The sequence below is a fragment of the Sphaeramia orbicularis genome, chromosome 3, assembly GCF_902148855.1.
Source record: "Sphaeramia orbicularis chromosome 3, fSphaOr1.1, whole genome shotgun sequence".
NCBI classification, from domain to species: domain Eukaryota; kingdom Metazoa; phylum Chordata; class Actinopteri; order Kurtiformes; family Apogonidae; genus Sphaeramia; species Sphaeramia orbicularis.
This window is the reverse complement of record NC_043959.1, coordinates 49,986,858-50,011,114: the sequence shown is the minus strand read 5'-3', so window position 1 is coordinate 50,011,114 and position 24,257 is coordinate 49,986,858. Positions and strand designations below refer to the sequence as shown.

Sequence of the window (24,257 nt, the reverse complement as noted above, 5' to 3'; positions counted from 1 at the left end):
GTTGTTTAAAAATTTCCAGTCAGATAATCAGATGAAGCTCTCAGTGGAAATTGAAGAGTCATGACACCTCTTTAATGAACTGTAGATCAAGTTAATTATCATCTGTGCATGTTTTAATTTTCTGGAATATTAATGATGCATTAATATCCAGAGCTTTTATGTATCCAAATATAACCATCATAGTTCATGCTAATGAGATAGGAAGTAAATGCAGCTTTTGCTAAGGATACTTTTTTGTTTTACTGCATAAAAACAGTTACCATTAACCATTAATATTAATAATAATATGTCATATTTTATTAATGTATTCCCTGGTTTGTTTGGGGACATGCTATATTTCATATTTCTAGGAAACCAATGTTTTAGGATTCAAAGGTCCTCGCAAAATGAGTGTCATCATTCCTGGAATGAACATGGACCATGAGCGAGTGTCAATTCGCCCACGAAATGTATGTGTTACCTAACTTCTCAATAACCAGACAAATTCAGCTGCTTCTAATAACAACACAATTGATCTGCTGTCAATGCATGAAGCTATTACACTCTTGTTCATTACAGGAGCATGAGTCACTTCTTGCCAGGTGGCAGAACAAGAACACAGAGAGTGTGATTGAACTTCACAACAAGACGCCCGTGTGGAATGATGACACACAGTCCTATGTGCTCAACTTCCACGGCAGAGTCACTCAGGCGTCTGTCAAGAATTTCCAAATCATTCACGACAACGACCGTGAGTTACAGACCTCAAAACTGATAGCACATATAAGTTACAATTACAATGAGCTTTCCTTTCCTTTCCTTTCCTTTCCTTTCCTTTCCTTTCCTTTCCTTTCCTTTCCTTTCCTTTCCTTTCCTTTCCTTTCCTTTCCTTTCCTTTCCTTTCCTTTCCTTTCCTTTCCTTTCCTTTCTTTTCCTTTCCTTTCCTTTCCTGTCCTGTCCTGTCCTGTCCTGTCATTAATAGAACCTCACAGACAGCTAAACAATACAAGTGATAACACATGATCATTATATTCAAAAACAGGTTTGATCATACACAGCACATTATCTGATCTACTTCATATCCTACTGAAAGAACCAGCAGAAGTTCTGTTGCTATGGTTACCTGGAGTTGACTATTCTCCGATTCAGAACAGTGAAGACTTTATATTGACAAGAACTCAAATCTAAGGCTAAGTTCAGTCTGCTGGCATATGTGGCCCAAATCCAGTTTGGTTTTTTTTTTTTGTGACCTGGTCTGTTATAGACAGTTTGAACAGCACAAATCTGATTTTTTCAAATCCGACCCAGGCCGCTTTCATATGTGGTCCTAAATCCGATACGTATCTGATATTTTGCAGTGCGACTTCAGTCTGAACAGCCAAGTTGCATTTATCCGATCTTTACGTCATTGAAATGCAACAAACGCCACAATTCTGTGTCCCAGGAGGAGAAGCGGAAAAACATATTTACTTCCATAAACACAGTGCATGCCTGTGTGGTCATGTATTACGTCAGGATCTCTTTTGTGCATGTGGGTCACTTCAGGGTCACATTCAGTTCATACTCAAAACTGATAGAAGTTGCATTTAATGTGTAATGTGAATCCAAAAAAATCCGCGTTGTGCATTAAGACCTGCTGTCTGAACATGGGTTAATATACATGAAACATATCTGTGCAGTAACAGAGCTACTTTTCTACAATTTTGGGCTAAAAGTTCCTCTCAAAATACATTATAGTTTCTGTTTTCCTCTAACCTCTCCACTACTGTCAAGGAATTTACATTGATAAGATGTGAAATCTCACATCAGAAGTAGTGCTACACCCCCACTGTGGTGGCTGTTGTCAAAAAAAGCCCAGAGTTTCACCCCTTTACTTCTATACTTTCTGACAGTGGTGAAGTTGACTGCAGTAAATCAGAAGTTAGATTAGTCTGGGGTCATAACACATGAAGCTATGATGCATCAAGGTCTAAAATACTGCAGTTTATAAGGAATTTTACAGTGCACTGCTCTTTTGGAATTTTTTTAGTTTTTTTAAATTGTCAGTATTAAATTATTTGCTATTGAATAATGAACCATTACAATTAGAGTCATCTTATAATAATAAAAAAAGAATATTCTGTAGTGAATAATAATTTTAAAGGAATTTGTTTTTTTTTTCCCCACAAAAAAGTTCAATGATCTTAAAAAATTGTTAAACTAGAAAAGCACTCAGAGAGTGCAGACCTCTGCCAAGGCAGATCAGCCCCCCCACCAATCACCACCAAAATTTAATCATTTGTTCTTTTTGCCAGTATCAACATTTCCTGAAATTTTCATCCAAATCCGTCAATAACTTTTGAGTTATCTTGCACACGGACAGACAGACAGACAGACAGACCAACGCCGGCGAAAACATAACCTCCTTGGTGGAGGTAATTAACATCTGAAACATCACCACCACTGAAACATTAAATACCTTAATATAAATATTGTTCATTTCTTCCTGTTTCCTTTAAAGTATGTCTTCAATCTTTGTGCAATGACTTCCAAATTTCAACATCACTGCAAGTCTTTCCGATTTTTGTCGAGAGCATCTTCCTTCAGCAGATGATTTTGATGGATTCCTCAAAGTGTCAAACAGGCTAGTTCTCATTTTGCATTTAGCACAGTGAAAGTCAGGGACATTAAGGGAAGGGGAAAAATCTCTTAAAGCAGGGGTTCTCAAACTGTTTACAGTAGCATACTTCCTGAAATATACTTTTTTAGCCAAGTACCCCCAACTCTCGCTTCAGCATTTTTGACTGAAAAGATTAGGCAAAATTTGTTCCTGTGCCAAAGATGTCTGTTTATCTTCTCAAAACTTTGCAAACAAACAACATATATTTAACTGTAATCTATCTATCTATCTATCTATCTATCTATCTATCTATCTATCTATCTATCTATCTATCTATCTATCTATCTATCTATCTATCTATCTATCTATCTATCTATCTATCTATCTATCTATCTATCTATCTATCTATCTATCTATCTATCTATCTATCTATCTATCTATTTCTCTCTCTCTCTCTCTCTCTCTCTCTCTCTCTATATATATATATATATATATATATATATATATATAAACACATTTTTTTAAGTAAATTGTATGTGCAAAATATAAACTGAAAAGTGCCCTCTTTCATTGATAAGAAAAATAAATTAGTCATTAATTAATAAATTAACCTTTCATCAACTACAGCTACTCAGATAAACTCATTTTGAATAATATGAAATAGAAATGTTCTTAAAATGTTTCCAAAGTTTAAACAAGATGATTCACAATAAAACTATTATATGAATGTATTTATTGTGTTTTATATTTCACCATTAATTGTCATTATTTGTTTTGTCTTCGGTACATGATGACTTATTTAATGTATTTTTTTCAAAAAATTTCTTCCAAGAACTCCTGGGGATAAGCGTATCCCACTTTGGGAACCCCTGTCTTAAAGCATCTTGTGTAATGTTTTCTCCCTGGTTCTTGTCCTCGACAGCTGACTACATTGTGATGCAGTTTGGCCGTGTGGCAGAGGACGTCTTCACCATGGACTATAACTATCCAATGTGTGCCCTGCAAGCCTTTGCCATTGCTCTTTCCAGCTTTGACAGCAAGTTAGCTTGTGAATAGATCCCAGCCTGAAGTTCAGTGGAGAACTGGTCCATCTGTCCTCTCAACAAGGGCTGTTACAGTGTCCCTGGGGCTGGTTTGTCGCCAAATCAACCCTGGAGTTGCTGCATATCCCAAAATGCTTTATGGGCCTCAAGTTTTGTGTGAATGTGTGTGCGAGTGGGGGATGGGTTGGGACCGTGGGATGGATCTGGTCAATGGGAGGAAACAAGCACAAATGAAACCTACTTTCAAAATCAGACTCACTTGTTTTAATAACTATGGTTATTTTGTAATGTAATGGCATTATAAGAACAAACACTGTTCCTTTATGTAGTGGTTAGAAAAAAAATTAACATTTCTTTATCTGTAAATTATAACTAACAGTTACACATCTGTAAGTTTTAAAGGTTAAGTGGGTTTTACGTAGTCTGCCACATAAAAACACAGTCATACACTTCCCCCAGCATGAATATTGCTTATACAGAATTAAAAATAACATGCACGTCACTGTATATTTATTTTGTTATTTATGTATTTATTACATGTTGATTTTATTTTATGTTGTCATACAGTATTTGCTCCGTGGAGCTGCAAGCACATAAAATATCATCCTAAAAAGAAGAATCTCTCACACAAAACAATTTGCTACATGGACATGAACAGGGCAAGGGCATGTTACACTGTGCTGTGTACCATATACAATATTGTGTCACAGTGTCATGTATGTGAATGTATAGGATAATGGTGCACTTTACTTTAAAGTCTGTTGTGGATGAGACATAGCTGTACATACTTTATTGTGCCTTTGAAGACTAATTCCAGTGTTACGCTTTGACCGTAAAATGAGCTGAGCTTGAATTGGTCTTTGCTGTTCTTGCTGTTCTCTCATGCATTGGAGGTCTTTCTCTGTAGCTCCTCTGGCTTAAGATAACTACTACACCATGCATTTAGACTGATCCAAACTTCCAAAAGTGCACATCACTGGAAATTGTTTTAGTGACTGTCCACACATATCTGAATTACTTTTAGGATTTTATTCCTCTAAGGAGGTCAATAAATGTTTCAGTACACTATACCAAGCAACAGATACAATTTTCATGGCACTCGGGCTTTTATGCTCATGTATTCTGATGTCTCCCTAGTGAAAAAAACTAACTGAACACAGACTGACTTACTGCCAACAAACATAAACTACTAGTACAAATCTGCTGCAGCTTAAACTTGCACATCTCTGGCTTTTTACATCTTTGATTAATTTTATGCTCCACTGGTGTGGGGTTTGGTACATTCCTCATCTGACTGGCAGTAAGTTTCTATATCATATTGGGGTTTATTGCTGTGTCACATTTTTACTCTAAATATAAGTCCTCTAGCTCCTTCTGGGGCAATGTCCTTTCTCAATGATAGTATTTTGTATTTTATGACCATCAAAAAAATTGCTGAATGGAAGCAAAGAACAATCTCTGATACCGCTATTGTTACTGTGGGTTATGAGGGAATCTTTATCAAATGTGCTATTCTTGTACTCAACTGTGTTCTAACTATTTTAAATTTGTATCTCAAAAATGTTGATACTTTTGCTGTAAAGTCTGCTTTTCATACATGTGTCCAGGAACCAAAGGTTCTTTCATTTTCTGTTTCTTGTGCACTCGTTGTGATGTACAGTAAATGGTGTACAATTTTACTGTGGTGGTATAGACACAGTCTTTTGATCATGGAAAAATAAAACTTCAGTCAAAACACGTGTTCTGTTCTATTAAAAATCCCAAAGATATTAAATATTTTGTGTTGAGCCTGGATTTGGTACTGACTCATGAACTGTTGCCCTCCTTCCAAACAAACAGAAGTTCAGATCCTCTCTCCTTTCACGGAAAAAAATCAGTCCTAGAATAAGTTCATTTATTTGCTTTTCTGAGTATATATAAATCTGAGACTGTGTTAAGTACATATTCAACCTCATGATAGAGACCAAACAGGCTCTGAGGTTAGTAAAGATCTGTATGTTGTTGTAACTTATCAAATATAAGTGCAATAATTAAGGTATGGTTTTGTGATCTATCCATGTGTCTCTGTTTTAGATTGCTTTAGCCTTTCATTCAGATCTGGACATGATTTATTTAGTTCTTATGTTTACCATGTTCAAGGTCATGTTCACAAAGAGGCAGCCTGAGTGCTTAAAGTGATGCTTTGTCATGACCATTAGATTACTGGTTCCTCAGATGGGTATGGCCAAAAATCAGTAATTTTTTTTTTTTTTTGGTCATTGGCTTAGTCACAGAAGAACTGAAAAAATGTGAATGGAAGGCAATTGTTGCATTTTACACAAACACACATCACAGTTTGTTATGAATAAATATATAGACAAAACATGGTCCATAATGGGATGCTAATAGGATTTCTTAAAAGAAGATAGTTCATATAATAACAGCAGAAACACTGGTGCAACTAATAATGCATAAGGTCTGTTCTATGAGTGCAATGTTAGGACCCTAGAATATCTTAAAGGACAAAATTCATTGTTATATTGTTAAATAGGGTCAATAATATAGAATATGTGAAAATGTGATGCTTATGACGTGTAAATGTAATTTAAAAAAAAAAAAAAAAAGCACCGAGAAAGAAAGAAAAGAAAGAAAGAAAAAGCCCAAGACAGTCACTGTAGTTGCTCACTCTGTCTACAAAATATAATGTAAAACAAAGGATGAACATGAAGGGTAAAATTAAGTTTCTACAGGCATAAAATGACTTGTGGCAGATGAAAAATACCTACACATACTTCATCTTGCTGATACACCTCTGATGTGCGTTTCTGGTGTGCAAAGCCTCCTGTACCACAGCCTCCACCTCCTCTGTTTGTGCTCTGTTAGTACCACAGGCAGATTGTCATTTCCATTATAATTCGTGCTGGGGGGTAAATTACAATGCTCTCTGGCTGCATTTGTCATGTTGCAGCGTAAGATGCTGTATTATACACCAGAGCGTCCCCTGGAGTAGAACCTTATTTCACCACTAGGGGGAGCCAGGCTTCATTCTGACAGCCTCAAATATTGATTTCACATATTTTATTACCTCCGCCAAGGAGGTTATGTTTTTGCCAGGGTTTGTTTGTCTGTCTGTTTGTTTGTCTGTCCGTTAGTGTGCAACATAACTCAAAAAGTTATGGACAGATTTGGATGAAATTTTCAGGGTTTGTTGGAAATGGGATAAGGAAGAAATGATGAAATTTTGGTGGTGATGGGGGGGCCCACGGGGGGGGGGCCACTGATCAGCCTTGGCGGAGGTCTGCGCTATCCGAGTGCTCCTCGTTTCTTCTGAAACCTTAATTCTCTGACCTACGAGAGCTCATGCTATAACTCATGAGGCAGATATGAGACTACTCTGACCTTTATTCTGGGAAGATGATAGAGAAGATGAGTATTTTTTTGGGTAAACAAATCCGCTCTGAAATATTTAAGCCAGTCCTGACCTGTTAATACCAACCATGACTGTATCTCCTGAAATAACTGACTCTTTTCAAAAAAATGTTTCAATTTTTTTTTTTTTTTTTATCAAAGACAGATATATGAGAATGAAATATCTATTTGCTTATGCTGTGAGGTTTTAGGTCTCAAATGCTTACTGTAAGTTACACAGACATAGTTTTTTACAGATGAAAATACACATGTGGAATATGAAGTTTTTATTTGAGGTGTGAAAGGAGACTTTTACATGAAAATATGACTTAAGAACATCATCGCATCTTTCTATTGACTATATTTTACACATACATAGTAAGTTAATAGTAATGTTCACAAAGTACAACAGTTGACTGTGTTTAACCCTTTCATGCATAGTGGTCACTACAGTGGACAGTTACTCTACAGCTTTACTCTTGTATATTCATGGGTTTTGTTGTTTTAGTTCCATATCAACCAACACAGTGGACACTTATGCATCATCTCATAAACTCCAATTCATATCATTATTGTAACTTTGCTGTTCTTGATTGGTTCTTGAGTGGAAATCAATTGTTAATATTTATTTTTTGCATATTATCTCCATGAAGTGAGTAATAACTAGTATTGGAATATGTTAAAATGTGAGAAAACATCAGATTAGCTGCATTAAACATGGTTTCATTTCACTGTTTTCATATCACTTTATGATATTGGGTTTTAAATACATGTTTCTTTGCTTCAAGAATAAAATTCATGGTGTAGCTGAGTGGACATTTTTGTAACTCCATGAAAAATAGGTTGATTAAAAAAAAAAAAAAAAAAAATCAATCACATTGTTTGTTTTTTTTTCCATGCCTAAAGAGGAATAAAAACACTCAGGAAAAAAAATCTTGATTAAGGTTCTCATAATTCATGCAATTCATGAAAGGGTTAACATTTATTCCAGGCAAAAAGAACAGCCTTTTAAGTCTCTCGTCTGTTCCTCATCCTCAGCCCACTGCCCCCCACCTCTTTGGGTGGGTCTCCGTGGACCTGAGCGTCCCCTTCCACAGGCACTGACATGAACAACCCCTCCCCTATGGCCTCCTCTGTTTCTTCTTCTGGGTTGGGACAGCCCTCACAGCTGAACTGCAGGCTCTCTGCTTCCATCACTGGATCATCTTCATCACCTTCCTCTTCCTCCATCTCTGTTACTTCCTCTTCCTCCTCCTCTTCTTCCTCCTCCTCCTCCTCCTCCTCCTGCTCCTGCTCCTGCTCCTCCTCCTGCCACTGCTTCTGCTCCTCCATCCCCTCCATCTCCTCCTCATATGTATCCTCTCTGGGGTAACGGTACACGTCGTTGTGTTCACTGAAGGTTATTTGTTTCTTTCCTCCGCTGTGATACTGGAGCTCTCTGCTCACCTCCAAACCAATCCTCTCCTGCAATTTATCTGTAACACGCATCGGTGAAGGAGGAAGCAACTGCCTTTTCTCCGCTGCCTCTTCTTCCTCCTCCTCCTCCTCCTCTTCTTCTTCTTGCTCTTCTTCCTCCTCCTCCTCTTCCTCCTCTTCATCACCATCCTCCTCCTCTTCCTCTTCATCCTCCTCTCGCACTACTTCCAGTTTCCTTGCCAGAACTTCTTCCTCCTCTTGTTCCATCCTCTCTGCCAGAGCCTCAGCAGTGAGCTGGTCGTTGGTCTTTGCCAGAGTGATGGGTTTATAAGGTCTGCTGCTGCTGTAGCGCTCATCGTCATAGGCTGGGTAGGTCTCCTCAGGGTAACCTGCATCACACAGACACAATCTGAGATATAGTATGACAAGTTTGGCTGTTGACTGAAAAATTACCATGAGTCCCTGTTGTGTTCTAATTACTGATTAGTCTTACATAAGTGTCTTCATCTGCTATGGCCTTTGTATGTCCTGTTGTGTGATTGTTCTTTGTATCAATACGATGATATTCTCATGTAATTAACCCATAAAGACCCAAGTATCCACCGGTGACCAAAACCATCTACTGATCTAAAATGTTCAATACTTGTTAATCCACTAATTCTAGCAATACATTAAAATACCTCAGGTAAAATGCATTGATTCACCAGTAAAATCTGTGGAGTTTGATCAATGACAGCGGATGGACACACTTGTTTTTACATTCAGTTAATATCTTTTACTGAAAAAGTCAGTTTATCTTAAGTTTTCTCTTTTTTTGACATAGTAATCCTCAAATGTAATCTCACCATGAAGATTACAGTATATGATCAATAAATTAAATATAGGAAAATGCCTGAATTTCACTGAAAAAATGCAAAATACAGAGGATCAAATTATGATTAATGGTGATAAATCACTTAAGAAAGGTTAAATAGAGAGAAAAACCGTACACACTGTATTGTGTGTTTTGTCAGTGTAAATCAACTATTTTTCTATATTTATCAGTGGTTCCCAACCTTTTTTTTGGCTCGTGACCCCATTTTAACACCACAAATTTCTGGCGACCCCAGACATTCAAAACAGAAACTTTTTTTTTTTTTTTTTTTGCTAAAATTAATTTGTTTTTGATCATGTAATAGTTTGCTATACTGTGTTGCAAATAAACGTAAATTTTAGACAATATTTAGTCTATATAATGAATATTATTATGGACGGAGGCAGAAAAGCCAGGTGTAGATTACTGCACAAAGTGAGAATTTTATTTTCTTTTGTCAAGATATGTACAGTCAGTCCAGCTTGGATTTACAAGGCTGACAATTAATACTGAACAAACAATAACTCAAACTATGAATTATGAAAGAGCTGCAGCATCTAAAACCGACCACAATGAACATTTGAAAGATAAACAGTACCACAGTGCTTCAGTTTCAGCTTCACAGTTTGTCATGTCTTTTATGGATTGTGATTGTCTCTGTCAACTCACCATATATTTTTTATTAGTAAGTTTTTTTTTTTGTTTTTTTTTTTAATCAATTATTAAAAATTTCAGGCGACCCCATTTGAATTCCAGGTGACCCCTGCGTGGGGTCCTGACCCCAAGGTTGAAAAACACCAATGTAGATGCTCATGAAACCTCAGATTAAAGTTGTGTTTTATTATATCAGAAACAGAGAAAACTGAAGAAAAAGAGAGTTTTTCAACAAAATCTATCATTAACTGAACATAAACTAAGTGTCTCCATCCACTGTCATTGATCCAACTCCATGGGTTTTACTGGTGAATCAATGCTGTAGAAGATGAAGGTGTTTCCACATTCACTATGGAGCCTGTGAACGTCCAAATGGGTCATATCTGATGACCATGAAAAGATGATAAACTGCATTTTACACCAAATATTTACATGTATTGATAGGATTAGTGGATCAACAGGTATAAAATATTTTAGATCAGTGGATGTTTTAGTCACCTGCAGCTGTTTGGGTCTTTATGGGTTAATTCAATAACCTTTAAAAAAGTCCAAATCAGCAGACCTAAAAGCTAACACAACATATACGACAGCCTTCTTTTAGTCTTAAAACCTTATTTAAGAAGGATCACTACATCACTTGTTAGAGAGTCTAGATAACATGATTGAGACCAGAATGCCTCCTGAAACGAATACTGACTCAGTGCTTATCTACACAGATTGCACCCACTGCTCTGTTTTTGCTCCTATTCTTAATAGCTTTTGTGCTAATGATATACCGGCACATGCCCATTTCCCATCATTTTTGCAGTTGAGTGCAATTTTCCCTTGTTTTGTCTGTGGGATTCCTGTTTTCTGAGTGTTTCTTTGCATTTCAGCCACTGGTGTGGGTCAATAATGATTTTTTTTTTTTTTTTTGCTCATTTGCACCCATTTAGCACAGATGGTGGCCCCACGAAAGTAGAGAGAATTTCAATCCACACCCATGGGAGCCAGAGCTGTTTGGAGCCAGCATCCAGTGGCCATCATTGGCATTACATGTGAATGATAAAAATGCACTGGTGTCATTTTGGAGCTACAGCTTTTGCTCCTTGTTCTCATAGGACATAACCCAATAGTATAGTCAAAATGAGCTCATCTTTAACCCATAATTTTTTGTTATTTCCCAAATGAAAATTTTTCTCTGTTTAACCTTTCTTAAATGACTTATCACCACGTATTATAATATTATCCTCTGTATTTTGCATTTTATCAGTATAAATCAGGCATTTTTCTGTGTTTAATTTACTCATCATGAAGATGTTCATAACGGTGCAGATTAAAGTGGAGGGTTATATCAAAAACGGCAAAAACTGCAGAAAAAAATGACTTTTTCAGTAAAATATATAATTCCTGAAAGTAAACCAAGCATTTCCATCCACTGTCCATGGGTTTTACCGGTGAATCAGTGTTGTAGAAGATGATGGTGTTTCCACAGTAACTACGGAGCCTCTGAACGTCCAAATGGGTCATATCTGATGACCATGAAAAGATGACAAACTGCATTGTACACCAATTATTTACATGTATTGATAGGATTAGTGGATCAACAGGTGTTAAACAGTTTAGATCAGTAGATGTTTTTGGTCGGTGATGGATGCTTGGGTCTTTATGGGTTAAACATTTATGGCAGTGAAAAAAAACATTCACAATAATGCAACTGACAACTTTAACTTTTCACATTTTATGCATATTTGCTGAAAATACTTAGGCCTAGATGTACTTCACTGAGGTTTTGTAGATATTTTACCTTTAGTGGAGTATTTTTACAGTATGATGTTTGTAAATTTAAGGATGTGAGTACTCCTTCCACATTCCAAATTAACTTGGAGAAATAATGTTTTCACTTCAAATCTACACTTTATTGTATGATGTTATATGATGACGTTTATAAGAGGTTTATCACTTAGTTGTATACCTTCCCAGTCTGCACCATAAGGCACCTCCTCAGCCTCCATCTCTGGCGATGCTCCCTCCAAGCGGCCCTCCTGCATCAGCTGTGTGATCTGTCGAAGCTGCCTCAGGAGTTTTTCCTCCTTCTTCGAAGCTGCACTTCTACTTCTCCTCCTTTTGCCACTAGGGAGCAGCACAGGTACTAATGTCAAACAAGGCTTTGTACTGTTACTGGAAGATGATGCTTGACTATGAGTTAGGAGCTTATACTGAAACTTTTTGTCTAACAGGATAAAAAAAAGCTCAATTTAAACCCTGCAGAAATCATCTATATGCAAACACACTGAAATAAAGAGTGCTTTCCTTGGCACAGTTAAAAAAGAGTGAGCGGTCAAATGTCTGCAAGACAAATTCAACTTTTTACTTTTTCTTTCCCTCATACAGTTAAATATTTCCTACACAGTTCATTATTTAAACCCCAAAGACATGTTAACATTGCTGCTCTTCTGCTGAGTAAAACATGCCAGTGGCATCTTAACAGTCGTCCTTTTTTGGTCCTTTCATTTCTGTGCTATTCAGAGCTAAACCACTATGAGATGATTTCCCTGGTTCTGCTATAGGTGGTCAAGGCAGCATAAAAGAAAAAAAAGGAGCCTTTTACCTCCCAGATTCACGGCCTTTTCCAGAGACGATCCTTTCCATCATCATTTCAGTTTGCAGAAGTCTCTCCTGCAGCCTGGCAAGCTCATAATCAGTCGCTGCAAGAGAAATCATTCTTATAAAATAGGGTGTCAAAAGACACACGACTGACTTTCTGTATGTGCATTAAAATATACGATCATGTGTGAACTCATATGTAAACTGAAATGCAGATTGTCCAGTATCTACTTTGGTTGGTATGTTTTTCTCATGAATTCATAATTGAATTAATAATAAAGTAAATCGAGACAGTATGTTACCACCAGTCAGTTTTGTTTTTTTTTAATGATTTCAAAAGATCTGATTATTTCACTAGGTTTATTTGTTTACCTGATGACAAACAGGTTTTTAATTTATAAATCTATTTTTATTTTTTTTTTTAACTTAGATTAAACTGCTACATTGGTAACAATCTGGTATTGTGGTGTGCACCATATTATGTGGTTTATGATTCAATATACAGTGTGAAGTGAATAATTGATTTCTTTAGGCCCTGGACCATTTGTTTCCAGTGGGAATCATTTTAACGTAACACAAAATAATGGATCAGCTGATAGCAGAAGTTTCATTCATTTTAAACCAAGTTCTGATCAGAAAACAGCAAAGGTAAGACAAAATTCATAATAATAGCTTCATAATGTAGCCTTTATGTTTTGATTTTTACTCTTCTTTGGTTTGTTCAGTGAGCTTTGGTGGTAGAGAAATAATACTGTTGGATCTGCTTAGGGTTCAAAGTCTGTCACATTGATCTGTTGTTTAATGGAATTATTCTAGACACACGCTGGTCTTGGATTGTTGGATTGTTTTAGATATCTGTGCTTTTAAGTACTTGTTTGGATTGTGCTCTTTTTCCAACAATTGGTTTTATTGAGCTTTCAGCTAATGTTTTTCTTGTTATGTGGATGTATAACATGTGTTTATCACTACAAGTGTTGCCTTGTGCAACCATCAAAACACAGATGGAACTGTCCCCGATACTGGGGGAAACCAGGCTTAAGAGGCTATATTAGATTTTTATAAAACTGTCAGTGCAAACAACACAACAACATACTTAAATCTGAATATGCTATCAGAACAGAGGGATTTTGCATTTGCATTATTTCCTGTCAACAACATTCTCATTTGTATTGGGTGTGACAGGATTTTTTTTGGTTTAGTCTATCAGTAAAATGTTATTATCATCTTATCCTTTACAAGGTAAATTGAGAGTAAAATGTCAATTCTCTGGCCAAGAGAGCAGAGTTAGAGTAATAGAATAATAAAAAAAACAATGCAAATAAAATTGCATACATTGCAAATAGTTATATACTCTAAAACAATCAAATTTATGTTATTAAATTAATCCACTGTAAGTTTTCACATTGACTAAGAGCTACACTATATGAACAAAAGTACTGTGGCACGTTGAATTCAGATGTTTCTCTTCTAACAGGGGTCTGGGCTACAGAACAATAGTGACAAATAGGTCTGTCATAATATAGTTTTATATTGTGCATTGCATTGGTTAGCTTTGTTTAAATTGTTATCTTTGCTTCCAAAATCCCTCAGAAATGTTTTTTTTTTTTTTTTTTTTAACTTAATTTCTCTCAACATCGATTTTTTTTTAAATGTATCCATGACAATGATTTTAAATGTTCTAACTCCAAATTTCTAAAATATTTTTCATGCTCTGACTAAAGAATAATTTTCTACCATAACTAACCATCTAATTTTTTCACTTCTCACATAGGAAGACAAATTTCCCATTAAATTTTAAGGAAATAATGGTGTTTATATCTCAAATCAGCATGAACAGGACATCTTACAGCTGTAGCCATGATGTGTCCCAGTATTTTTGTCCATATAGTTCATAAACATTAATATTTCATTAATGTTAGTTGATAAAATGACCGTTAGAAATCTTTGCATGTGAACTGTATGGGATAAGAGGTGTGGCTTATTCTTGGCTGAAAAGCTACTTGGAAAACAGACAGCAATATGTACAAATTAACAATACTATGTCACAATACAGGAAGGTCACCTGTGGCATACCCCAAGGATCGGTGATTGGTCCAAAACTTTTTCTGCTCTATATTAATGATATTTGTAATGTCACTGAATTATTAAAATTTATTATTTTTGCGGATGATACAAATATGTACTGTTCTGGGAAAAATCTAAAGGAACTTTTGTCCACGGTTGAAAGGGATTTAGAAATTCTTAAAACTTGGTTTGATGTCAATAGATTGTCACTTAACATTAAAAAAACTAAATTTATGGTTTTTGGGAATCGAAAAGAAATTGATGGGGACATTACATTAAAAATATGTGATGCTGAAATTGAAAGAGTGTTTGATACAACATTTTTAGTGGTTGTTATTGATCACAAATATACATGGAAACCACATATTAGATATATAAAAGGAAAGATTGCAAAATCAGTGGCAATCTTGTATAAGTCCAGAAATATAATTAACCATAAGGCACTACATATAATTTACTGTTCACTTATACTCCCTTATATGTCATATTGTGTGGGAGTGTGGGGCTTGACATATAAACAACTGTAAATACTATAGTCCTCCTACAAAAACGAGCCATACGTATTATTAATAAGGCCGGTTACTATGAACATACTAATGAATTGTTTATGAAATCCCATATTATGAAATTTAATGATTTGGTTTACGATACAATAATGCAAATAATATATAAAGCCAAATTAAAGTTACTCCCCGTCTGTGTACAAAGGTTCTTCTCAACACATGAGTCTAAATATGATTTGCGAGATGTTTGTACATTTGTTGTACAAAAAGCTAAAAAAGAGACAAAACGAAGATGTATATCTGTTGTTGGAGTTAAACTATGGAATGAGGCTGGCATGGATTTAAGAATGTGTAGCCCATTTTGATATTTAAAAAAATGGTACGTAAGGCAATTTTTGAAGGATACAATTGTTAAGCTCTAATAAGTAATAGGTAAATAATTTATTTTTGATTCTACATTAAATTACCATTAATTCGGTGGTTAAGTTTTCTATTTCTCTGGTTTATTTTCACCTTTTTATGTTTCGTTTATTTGTTTGCTTGGATACATTGTTTTTTTTGTTTTTTGTTTTTCCTATATTGGATGCTGGGTAGCTGTTGTTGACACTGGTTGTATTATTATGTGATGACTGAATAAAGAAAGAATTTCATCATCAACTGTTCATTAAAAATGAATACTGTTTTGAGAGTAGATGCAGTTATAGAATATAAGATCACAAAACTCAAGCTTACCAATATGCTCTGAGACAAGTAACAGATTACTGGCATTACTCACCTGTCCTCTGGCCCATTGGAGTCTTACTGATCGTCATTAAGTTTCCTGATTTTGCCTTCTGCTTACATGTCAACTGTGAACATACAAAACATGAATGGAAGCAATAGCATACTCATACATATGTTCTATGTTCATACAGATAAAGCTATAGAGGTAAAGACATAAAGGTAAAAAACTGTTACCTTATAGATTATGTAGAAGATGTAAAGCAGGATGCCAAAGCCATATATTGGTATCACTTGAGCCATCAGGTTGTATTTTTTTCGTCCTATTCCTTTCACTTTGGCCACGATCTCCGCATTGTGTGTCATGGAGTAAGAAGGATCCACACCCCACTGATCCGAATCCTCTGGGAAAGATAGCTGATGCATGACAGGAGGGTAGAACCCGGGTCCGACTGCAGGAAAGGACAGGACGAGGGTTAAACCTCATCTCCAAAAATACCAGTGACAGTATCGTAAAGACATTATTTTGCATGATAGATGTTGTATGTATCATTTTAACCCTTTCATGCACACTGGTCACTACAGTGGACAGCTATTCTACAGCTGTTCTCTTGTATATTCATGGATTTTGTTGTTCTTTTCATTTTTTTTTTTTTTTTTTTTTTTTTACACATATCTTTATTAAAGTTTTAAGACACTACATATCTTTTCTGACATGAATTGGTAACATTATGTAGATCTCTCCTGAGCATAGACCCCCAGAATCACAAGCTCTCTCCATAGTTTTCACACAATTTATCAGTAAATACATGTTTCTGTGCGTCAAAAATTAAACGTGTGGTGTTCAGCTGAGTGGACATTTTTGGAACTTCATGAAAAATAAGTTCATAAGAATTTTTTTTTTTTTTCATGATTATTTTTTGTATGTATTTTTTTTTTTTTTTTTTTGTTAAATTTAACTAATTTTTATTTATTTATTTATTTATTTATTTATCAGAAGAAAATTTTCAATCGCATTGTTTTTTTCATGCCTAAAGAGGAATAAAAACACTCAGGAAAAAATTTTGATCAAGGTTCTCATAATTCATGCATGAAAGGGTTAAACTAATGCATTTTGTAATTTTGCAGTTTTCTCAAAATTTGATCCACCATTTTGTCAAAGTGTCAAAGTCAATCAGGCAAAAAAAAAAAAAAAATAGAGGTATAAGTGTGTATGGTTCTAACAGGGGGAGACTTATAAAAACACCAATTTGGGATAAAACAGGAGTTTACTCACATCCCCCAGCTCACCTGGTGCATATCAAGAATATAACCTGGAACTCTAAGGGGAAAATGCTTTAGAGCAAGAGTAAGTTTTCTACCTGAGATCATATTTAGTTTAACCCCTATTATATGGTTGCAGATAAAATCATATGACCTATTTTAGATGAAATAGTAGAGTAGTTTCTCTGGCAAAATTTCAATGTTGACTTTTTATAAAAATAGGGTCTGATCAAGTGGTGACACATGGACACATTTGGTGTTCAACAGTCTCTGTCATGTAATCAGAGTAACTTATATGCATGTATCATACACATTTGATTAGGTATTTATAAGCACTTTAACATTATGTATGACAAAATTTGGGGAGATAAAGGTTTTAGGTGAAAAATATAAAATTTTACTTTACTCAAACAAACTTTACTCAAACATTCAAAACATGTGGTTCTTGCCATAAACTGATATCAAGTAGGACAAAACCTTTTAGATATTATGTTCAACTAGGCTGAGAATAAATTCTCGAATAAAATATTGAAAAGTCTCTGTTTTAAAGACATGAGAATGTGGTAACACGTGGACAGGTTGCCATAGTAACACGTGGATGACGCTAACATTGTATGCACCACCCAAAATGTTGACTTCTTTTTTAAAACAACAAGCCAGATAAAATCACAATGTTTTATTTAATGGATTTAATACTAACACAGTGTTATTTTCAACTTGGTGGTCCATACTGATATAGGTAAATTACAAATAAAGAGTAATTTCTCTGTAACAGTTCACAGATAGTCTTTTTTGTTTTTCATTCGACAGAACAAATAGTGTCTTCAAACAAACATGCACAACAGCTCTTACATGAGGAATAAAAAAAAACAAAAACCAAAAACATAGCTCAATACAGAAGGTGGTAGGTCAGACTTACAGTATACGGGAGTCACATTTATGAGTATCATTTAAGTGCACAACAGTCCTTTTAATACGGTAGAGGAGAACAGAGTCTTTCTAAATGTGACAGATTGAATAAATTTTGTAATTGTTTAGATATAATTTTTAGCATCAAAGTTGAGCTTTATTTTTATGTCTGAGGCATGGGTATGGTATAAAAAGTACAATCGCTAAAATTGGTTGCAACTTTTTTTTCTACAAGTGATATTTGAAAAAGGATAACAGTTCCATATTAGAAAAGCACTCAGAGAGCGCAGATCAGCCCCCCTCCCCCCGTCACCAACAAAATTTAATCAGTTGTTTCTTGTGACAGTATCAAAATCTCCTGAAAATTTTATCCAAATCCATCCTGTAGCATGGCTCAACTTTGTAAAGTTAATAATGTGGCTAGTCAGAGAAAAAAAACAAAAAAAAATTGAAGGTCTTCCTTTTAAGGTTTTTTTTTTTTTTTTCCCAGTCTTCCCAAACCCAGTGACAGCTATTTACAGAATATTAACAGGAAAAAGGAATAACTTAAAAAAAACAAACAAAAAAAAAAAAAAACCTTTGCAGACTGACAAAACACCCACAATGTGTTGTCAGCTTTTCCAGACACCCAACAAAGTCAAAATGGCCGACATATATAGGGAAAAGCCCCTCCCACTGGGCATGACCCACAGCAATAAATTAAACAAACATGATTTCTCCTCAGAAAATCACAAGAAGACGAAGCCTCAAAACCCAAGAGAAATAAAGGAAAATACCCCCTTTAACCTTTCCACTCTAGTTTTATCATATACCACTCTCTACCAGAGAGAAATAACCTTAATAAGTGGAAACCACTAATTAAATGGTCAGGTGACCATTTTCCCGCCCGACGCCCCCTTTATTAAACGGCGGCACCAGCTACGGCCCTGTTTGGCCGGCTGGGGGTCAGTCTGCAGGAAGCAGAGCATGTGGTGAGTGTCCAGCCTGGATGTCCAATGTGTGCATATGTTAATGTGTAGAACGGACAAGTGTGCACCCTTGTACGAACTACTGTGTGTGTGTGTGTGTGTGTGTGTGTGTGTGTGTGTGTGTGTGTGTGTGCGCGACGTGTACTTGTGTGGATGTGTGTGGCCTGTACCTGTGTGACACGTATTGTGTGGCGTGTATTGTGTGTGTGTGTGACGTGTACTTGTGCGGCGTGTATTGTGTGTGTGTGTGTGTGTGTGTGTGTGTGTGAGTGCGCACTGTCCGCACTCAGTAAAGGGGGTGCTCCGTCACACATCCATAACATTTTGAGTTATCTGGCTAACAGACAAACAAACAAACAAACAAATAAAGAGACAAACCCTGATGAAAACAACCTCCGCCGTTCCTTGGCAGAGGTAAAAATAGAGATCTAGCTAATAAATGAGCCCACTTGATAAATGATTTGTGCAAATTTACTTTTTCATATTGATGTTCATTTTCGCTTGATCGTAACCAATAGTATGATTTGCTTTGAATTTGTTTAAATTCCATATTAGTATCATTATCTTTTAACAATTTCAGTAAAGGTTAATGCTTTTGTTTTGGCCAGGCAGGTGAAGCTTCATGGACTTTAAGTCCTCAGGAAGGGAACAAGTTATTTTTAACCAAGGTAAGAGTGGCAACTGATGCCACGCTCTTTTCTGTGTCTGCTTGTTTGCACATAGTTAAAGTGAACCTCACAAGATGACATATTTACCTGGAAGAAATTGACTGCAGCAAATAGAATCTATACATATTTGTTACATACAAATATTATTTTCTGAACTAATAATCTTACAGAATAAATCAACATATACACAATGCATGATACAGTTTTATGACAAAAGCAACATGTGTCTGAACATACTGATATAAATGTACTGTTGTTGTGCTGCAGAGATGCCCCAACCTGAAAATCTTTTTTTTTTTTTTTCCTCAATGAAAATTACATGCAGGTGCAAGACCATCTGTCCTAAAATCATGACTCACCATATCTGTGAAAGGAACCACAATATGATTTTTTTCTCCTTTTTGCCAAATATCCAACTGTAGTTAGTAGAGTACTCACTGAGCCTTAGGTCGGTTTGTCTTGGCTTTGTTTTTGTCTGTTACTTCCTAACCCCAGTATGTGTTACAGCCTACTCCTGTGATGGGTTGATTGTAATGAATGAACACCAAGTACCTGACATTAACGCATAAACTCTGTAATGTTCTTGCATAAGTTGATTTGGTACCATTTGTTTTTAACACATGCAAGTATTTTGTATAAAGTTTTGAGAGCTCTACTATAGCTCAAAAATACTGAGACAGGCTACAGATGCTGAAACGAAAAAGTACTACTGTTCTGAGTCTTCCATAAATATCGATCCCAGTGGACATGATGCATGTCACTTCTCATCTCTCCTCTCGTGTTTCCTGTGTCATCTCGGCCAGTTTTTTTTCAAGACTAGAATTTCCTCAGACACCATTGACTTTTCCTCAGCACATCAATACAAAAACTTAGTGTTGTGCCCAGGCAGCCAGTTTAGAGGGAGGCAAAGGTCAAAGGGCAGCAGGGATGTGGTGATAGTAGGGACGGAAACTCAGAAGTAGGTCAATGGAACAGTTCATCTCACAGCTGTAGTCAAAACAAATCAATGATCTGATTCTATATTAGTAACATTGTTGGTCTTGGACAGATTCCCTATTATGTGGTTGAAATCTAAAGGTAGGTTATACTTTCTTTCTTTTTTTTTTTTATTGTTGCCATTAACTGTCAGTCTTAAGCTTTTTCATCATTACATAATTTTCTGCGTGGGAAGTTGCTTGAATTATATTGTATAACAACATCATTATATCATAATGGATTTCAGATACCACTGACAGTGGCATTCAGATGTCTGTTTTTTATTATGGAGAGTGTCTTCAACAGTGTTTGGCCCCATGATTTTGCAGAGTTCTTGTAATATTTACTGTTTCTTATGAAGCAGATTATTTATTTGTGCTTATGTTATGGTTTTTGTTATTAATATAGAACAGATGTTAAATACAAACAATGCAAGCAAATGTTTATAGATATACATTTTCACAACACTAGCAATATCTTGTTTTTATTTACAGCAGTGTTTTTCAGTTTTGTGTACGACAGAATACATAGGACCTTCCAGGTTCATTGCAGAAATACACTTTTATAAAATATCAGAAATATACATAAATGACGTTTTCATATTGGAGCATTTACAAATGTGCAAATAGAAATGCATTTGTATACCTGTATTCACAGTAAAAATAGATGTTTTAATTTTGTATCTGTATTTATTCTTTGTTTTTGTGAGGCCTAGAGCATCATGTATACTCAGACTAACAGCTGGCAGCAACAACGGCAGCAGCAGCAGCAATATAAAAAATGGTGGTGGAACAGGGTGGAGATGGATAGATGGACGATGATCTGATAAGCTGCCTTACCCTCAGGTTGGCCCATGTCCTCTTTTCCTCTGGGTAAGAGCATTCTGGGCAGGAAGAGAGAAACACAGAGAACTGAGCATGATATAAGAGTGACCTTCTGACAAGTTGTTATAGACATTTTGTCTCAAAAAAACAACATCCACGCAGTTAGTTGACATGAACAATAAAGCTAGTATCCACACAGATGTTGTTTCTCCTGGTGACGTTTCTGCTCAGATTAGACCAGATTAGACCTGCTGCCTTCAAATGCTGTTTGAAATATGGAGCATAAATCCCCAAAGATGGAATCAACTCTGTGACATAATTATTATGCAATGAGTGCAAACCAATATATTCCAATATATTGAGAGAATATGTCTAATATATTTTCATATAGTGTGTACAGATGACAAGAAAATCCTTTTAATATGCTGAATTTCTTTTGAAATCGTAGGATTGCTCATGTTCACATCCCAGCATCAGTGTGACCTTAGAAAGTCAGAGGAAAATATTCTACTTATTCTACTTTTTTTTTTTTCTCAGAATGGGCCATCATGTGTTTGTTCTTTTGTTTTTTGTTCTTGGGTTACTACAGCATAAAGTGCAGATGGAGAATTATATGTAATCAATGAGGAAAAGACACCTGTACGTCAGAATTCTAATTATGTAATGAAACGGAATATTCAAGGTTATCAGTATTTGGCTGATTGTTGAGTCAGTGGTTGTAATTCTGGTTCATTTCAAGGTGAAAGTAGATTTGGAGAGAGCATTTCTTAATAATATGTCAGTAAAAGAAATCTTTCAAGGTTTTTTTTAAGGATTTAAGAGACTCACAGTGATCCCTCTTCTATTAATCTAACCTATATTTCTGCTCTGAGCTGTTCTTAGAAGAGTCGTGTCTTTTTAGCTAGTATGGCATATCATGTCTACATCTTCACAAAATCTGGAATATGTGCATGGCTTGCAGATTGTTTACAGTCTGACAGTTTGGCATTGAGGACTAAGTAGTTTGATAACTGATGTAATATATATCTGCTTATCTTTTATTTTGTGTGTTACTGAACTATCTACTATATAAATGAGAACTATCCACCAACAGTAATATTTATCCAATGTGTTTTTCATTGTTTTATGGCATTTACATACATCACCTGAATGCACCACATGACCTCTCACCTCTTCGCTGTACCCTGGTGTGTACTTTATGCAGAGTAACAGCAGATGGCAGTACAAGCCTAGCTACAGATCATCAGCTCCAACAGCAGTCCAGTAATGTTTGATTTATGCTGTTTCATACATTGGTCCACATTTTTCAAGCATAATTGACTGAGACTGATTATTTTGTTTTCTTTCTCATCCCCAAACCATGTACACTATGCCACATTTTTTGTTCTGTAATTCGCTGGGTTTTAGTCGACACAGTCACTTCAGATGCAACATTTGTCCATAGAAGTAATTGTCAGTAAATATTTCAGTCAGGGCTCACAGTGAGAAGGCTGTTTTATTACTTTAAAAAAAAAAACTATTAATAATATTATAGATACAGTAGTAATTTAGTAAGGTGTTATTCAGTTTAGTTGTAATTTGTTTCTGATGTTATTTTACACAGTGTTAAATGTGAAAACTTTCTAATCTGAAATAATAACAAAACATTCAAAACTAAGCACATAGTTTAAGATCTGAACATGAACAAACAATTTGGCAAGCAGCAGATGAAGACCTAAACACAATTAAAAAATCTAGGGATGGTGGATGAAATATTAAGTAAGGAGAATACTGTATATGTAAATGTAGGCTAATTATGCATAGTTATATAATTTACACATATAATAGCTGTCAAGGACTTCTCTGCATTTTTGTTCTAAAATGATAACTTTTGGAATAGAGGGCTTTTATCTCCTCAATCTCACCAAAGGTACAACATTTTACAGAGTACTGCAGCCCATTTAAGCACTAGATACAAGCTCAAACCAACATACACAAAGGTCAAGTAGGTGGAACCAAGGGGACTTATTAGCAAAGACCATGACAGACATGATAACTCCCACATGTATCTTTCACAGAATACTTATCAAGGTTTTTACAGCGCTGATCAATGTGTTAAACCCCCAGAAATACCCCGTTAGTGCAGGAGTTGGATAAATAATTGATGATACATGTTTAATCAAACATTGCCAAGGAGGTTGTTGCCTTACGAGAGTGAAAGTCACATATCATATTAACGTTTACCGTAGTCACCTTGAACAATAAATTTAGCATCCTTTAGGAAAATAATATAACCTCTGTAACGCAATTTGTATACGTATGTGGTTTATGCTGTAACATATGGTTTGGTTTTCTAATCACTTCGAAATCAAGCTCACTCTAGTATTGAAATTTATCTTCTGCAACCAGTGGGCAAAAACACAAAAGTCTAGGCCAAGCAGTTCCACCTTAAAGGAAGCCATATTGCTCAGTGTGTTAGGGTTAATTAAATCATAATGCGCTTTAAACTGAAGCAAAAGTCACTAGACCTGCACTCATTTGTGCTGCATTGTTATGCCTGTAGGTGGTTTTGAGTGGGCATCTTTATACCTGGTTTGAAAAGGATGAGCGATTGAACTTTTGGTTTTGTATGAAGTCTACCAGTGTTTTATATCAAAGATTGTCTGGGAAGTTCCCCAGGGGTCATATTTAGGTACTCCACTGGTCTCCATCTGTTTGCATAGGCTCAGGCCACCATCATCTGTATTCTTTGCTATGCAGATGCTATTTACACCTATTATGCGATTCACAAAACCCAGGGTCATCACCGCCAACTGACATTCAACAGGGAATAGCTCAGTAAATTCTGCAGGTAAATAAAACAGAAA

The 24,257-nt window shown here is 35.7% G+C and overlaps 2 protein-coding genes across 5 annotated transcripts in view; one reads left to right on the top strand and one right to left on the bottom strand.

Moving 5' to 3' along the window:
• tub (TUB bipartite transcription factor) overlaps positions 1-5,358 on the top strand; it is a 67,732-nt gene extending 62,374 nt beyond the window's left edge. For all 3 annotated transcript variants that reach the window (XM_030121638.1, XM_030121630.1, XM_030121646.1), the window contains exons 10-12: positions 351-449; positions 559-730; positions 3,501-5,358. In XM_030121638.1, coding sequence (XP_029977498.1) covers positions 351-449; positions 559-730; positions 3,501-3,634 — 405 coding nt within the window. In that variant the 3' untranslated portion in view covers positions 3,635-5,358. The remainder of the gene's footprint in view (positions 1-350; positions 450-558; positions 731-3,500) is intronic.
• Positions 5,359-7,276: 1,918 nt separating this feature from the next.
• ric3a (RIC3 acetylcholine receptor chaperone a) lies at positions 7,277-21,667 on the bottom strand. 2 transcript variants are annotated; one of them, XM_030121658.1, is made up of 7 exons: positions 21,427-21,667; positions 16,042-16,256; positions 15,860-15,932; positions 12,522-12,618; positions 11,886-12,043; positions 7,984-8,813; positions 7,277-7,432 (listed from the first exon to the last, which is right to left on the bottom strand). In XM_030121658.1, exons 1-6 carry the CDS (start codon positions 21,542-21,544, stop codon positions 8,017-8,019), a joined length of 1,458 nt encoding a protein of 485 aa, XP_029977518.1. In that variant the 5' UTR covers positions 21,545-21,667; the 3' UTR covers positions 7,277-7,432; positions 7,984-8,016. The 2 variants fall into 2 exon arrangements, with proteins under 2 accessions (XP_029977518.1, XP_029977528.1); XM_030121668.1 differs by having other exon boundaries at positions 7,277-7,435; positions 7,989-8,813.
• Between the last annotated feature and the right edge of the window lie 2,590 nt (positions 21,668-24,257).

What these genes read in the sequence shown, in the direction of transcription:
- ric3a (XM_030121658.1), bottom strand. Translation starts at nt 21,544, where the DNA reads ATGTCTATAACAACTTGTCAGAAGGTCACTCTTATATCATGCTCAGTT. An exon ending in TCCAATGGGCCAGAGGACAG is followed by an intron (nt 12,619 to 15,859) that starts GTGAGTAATGCC and finishes TTTCTCTTGCAG; the next exon opens with CGACTGATTATGAGCTTGCC. An exon ending in AAAGGCCGTGAATCTGGGAG is followed by an intron (nt 12,044 to 12,521) that starts GTAAAAGGCTCC and finishes GCTGCTCCCTAG; the next exon opens with TGGCAAAAGGAGGAGAAGTA.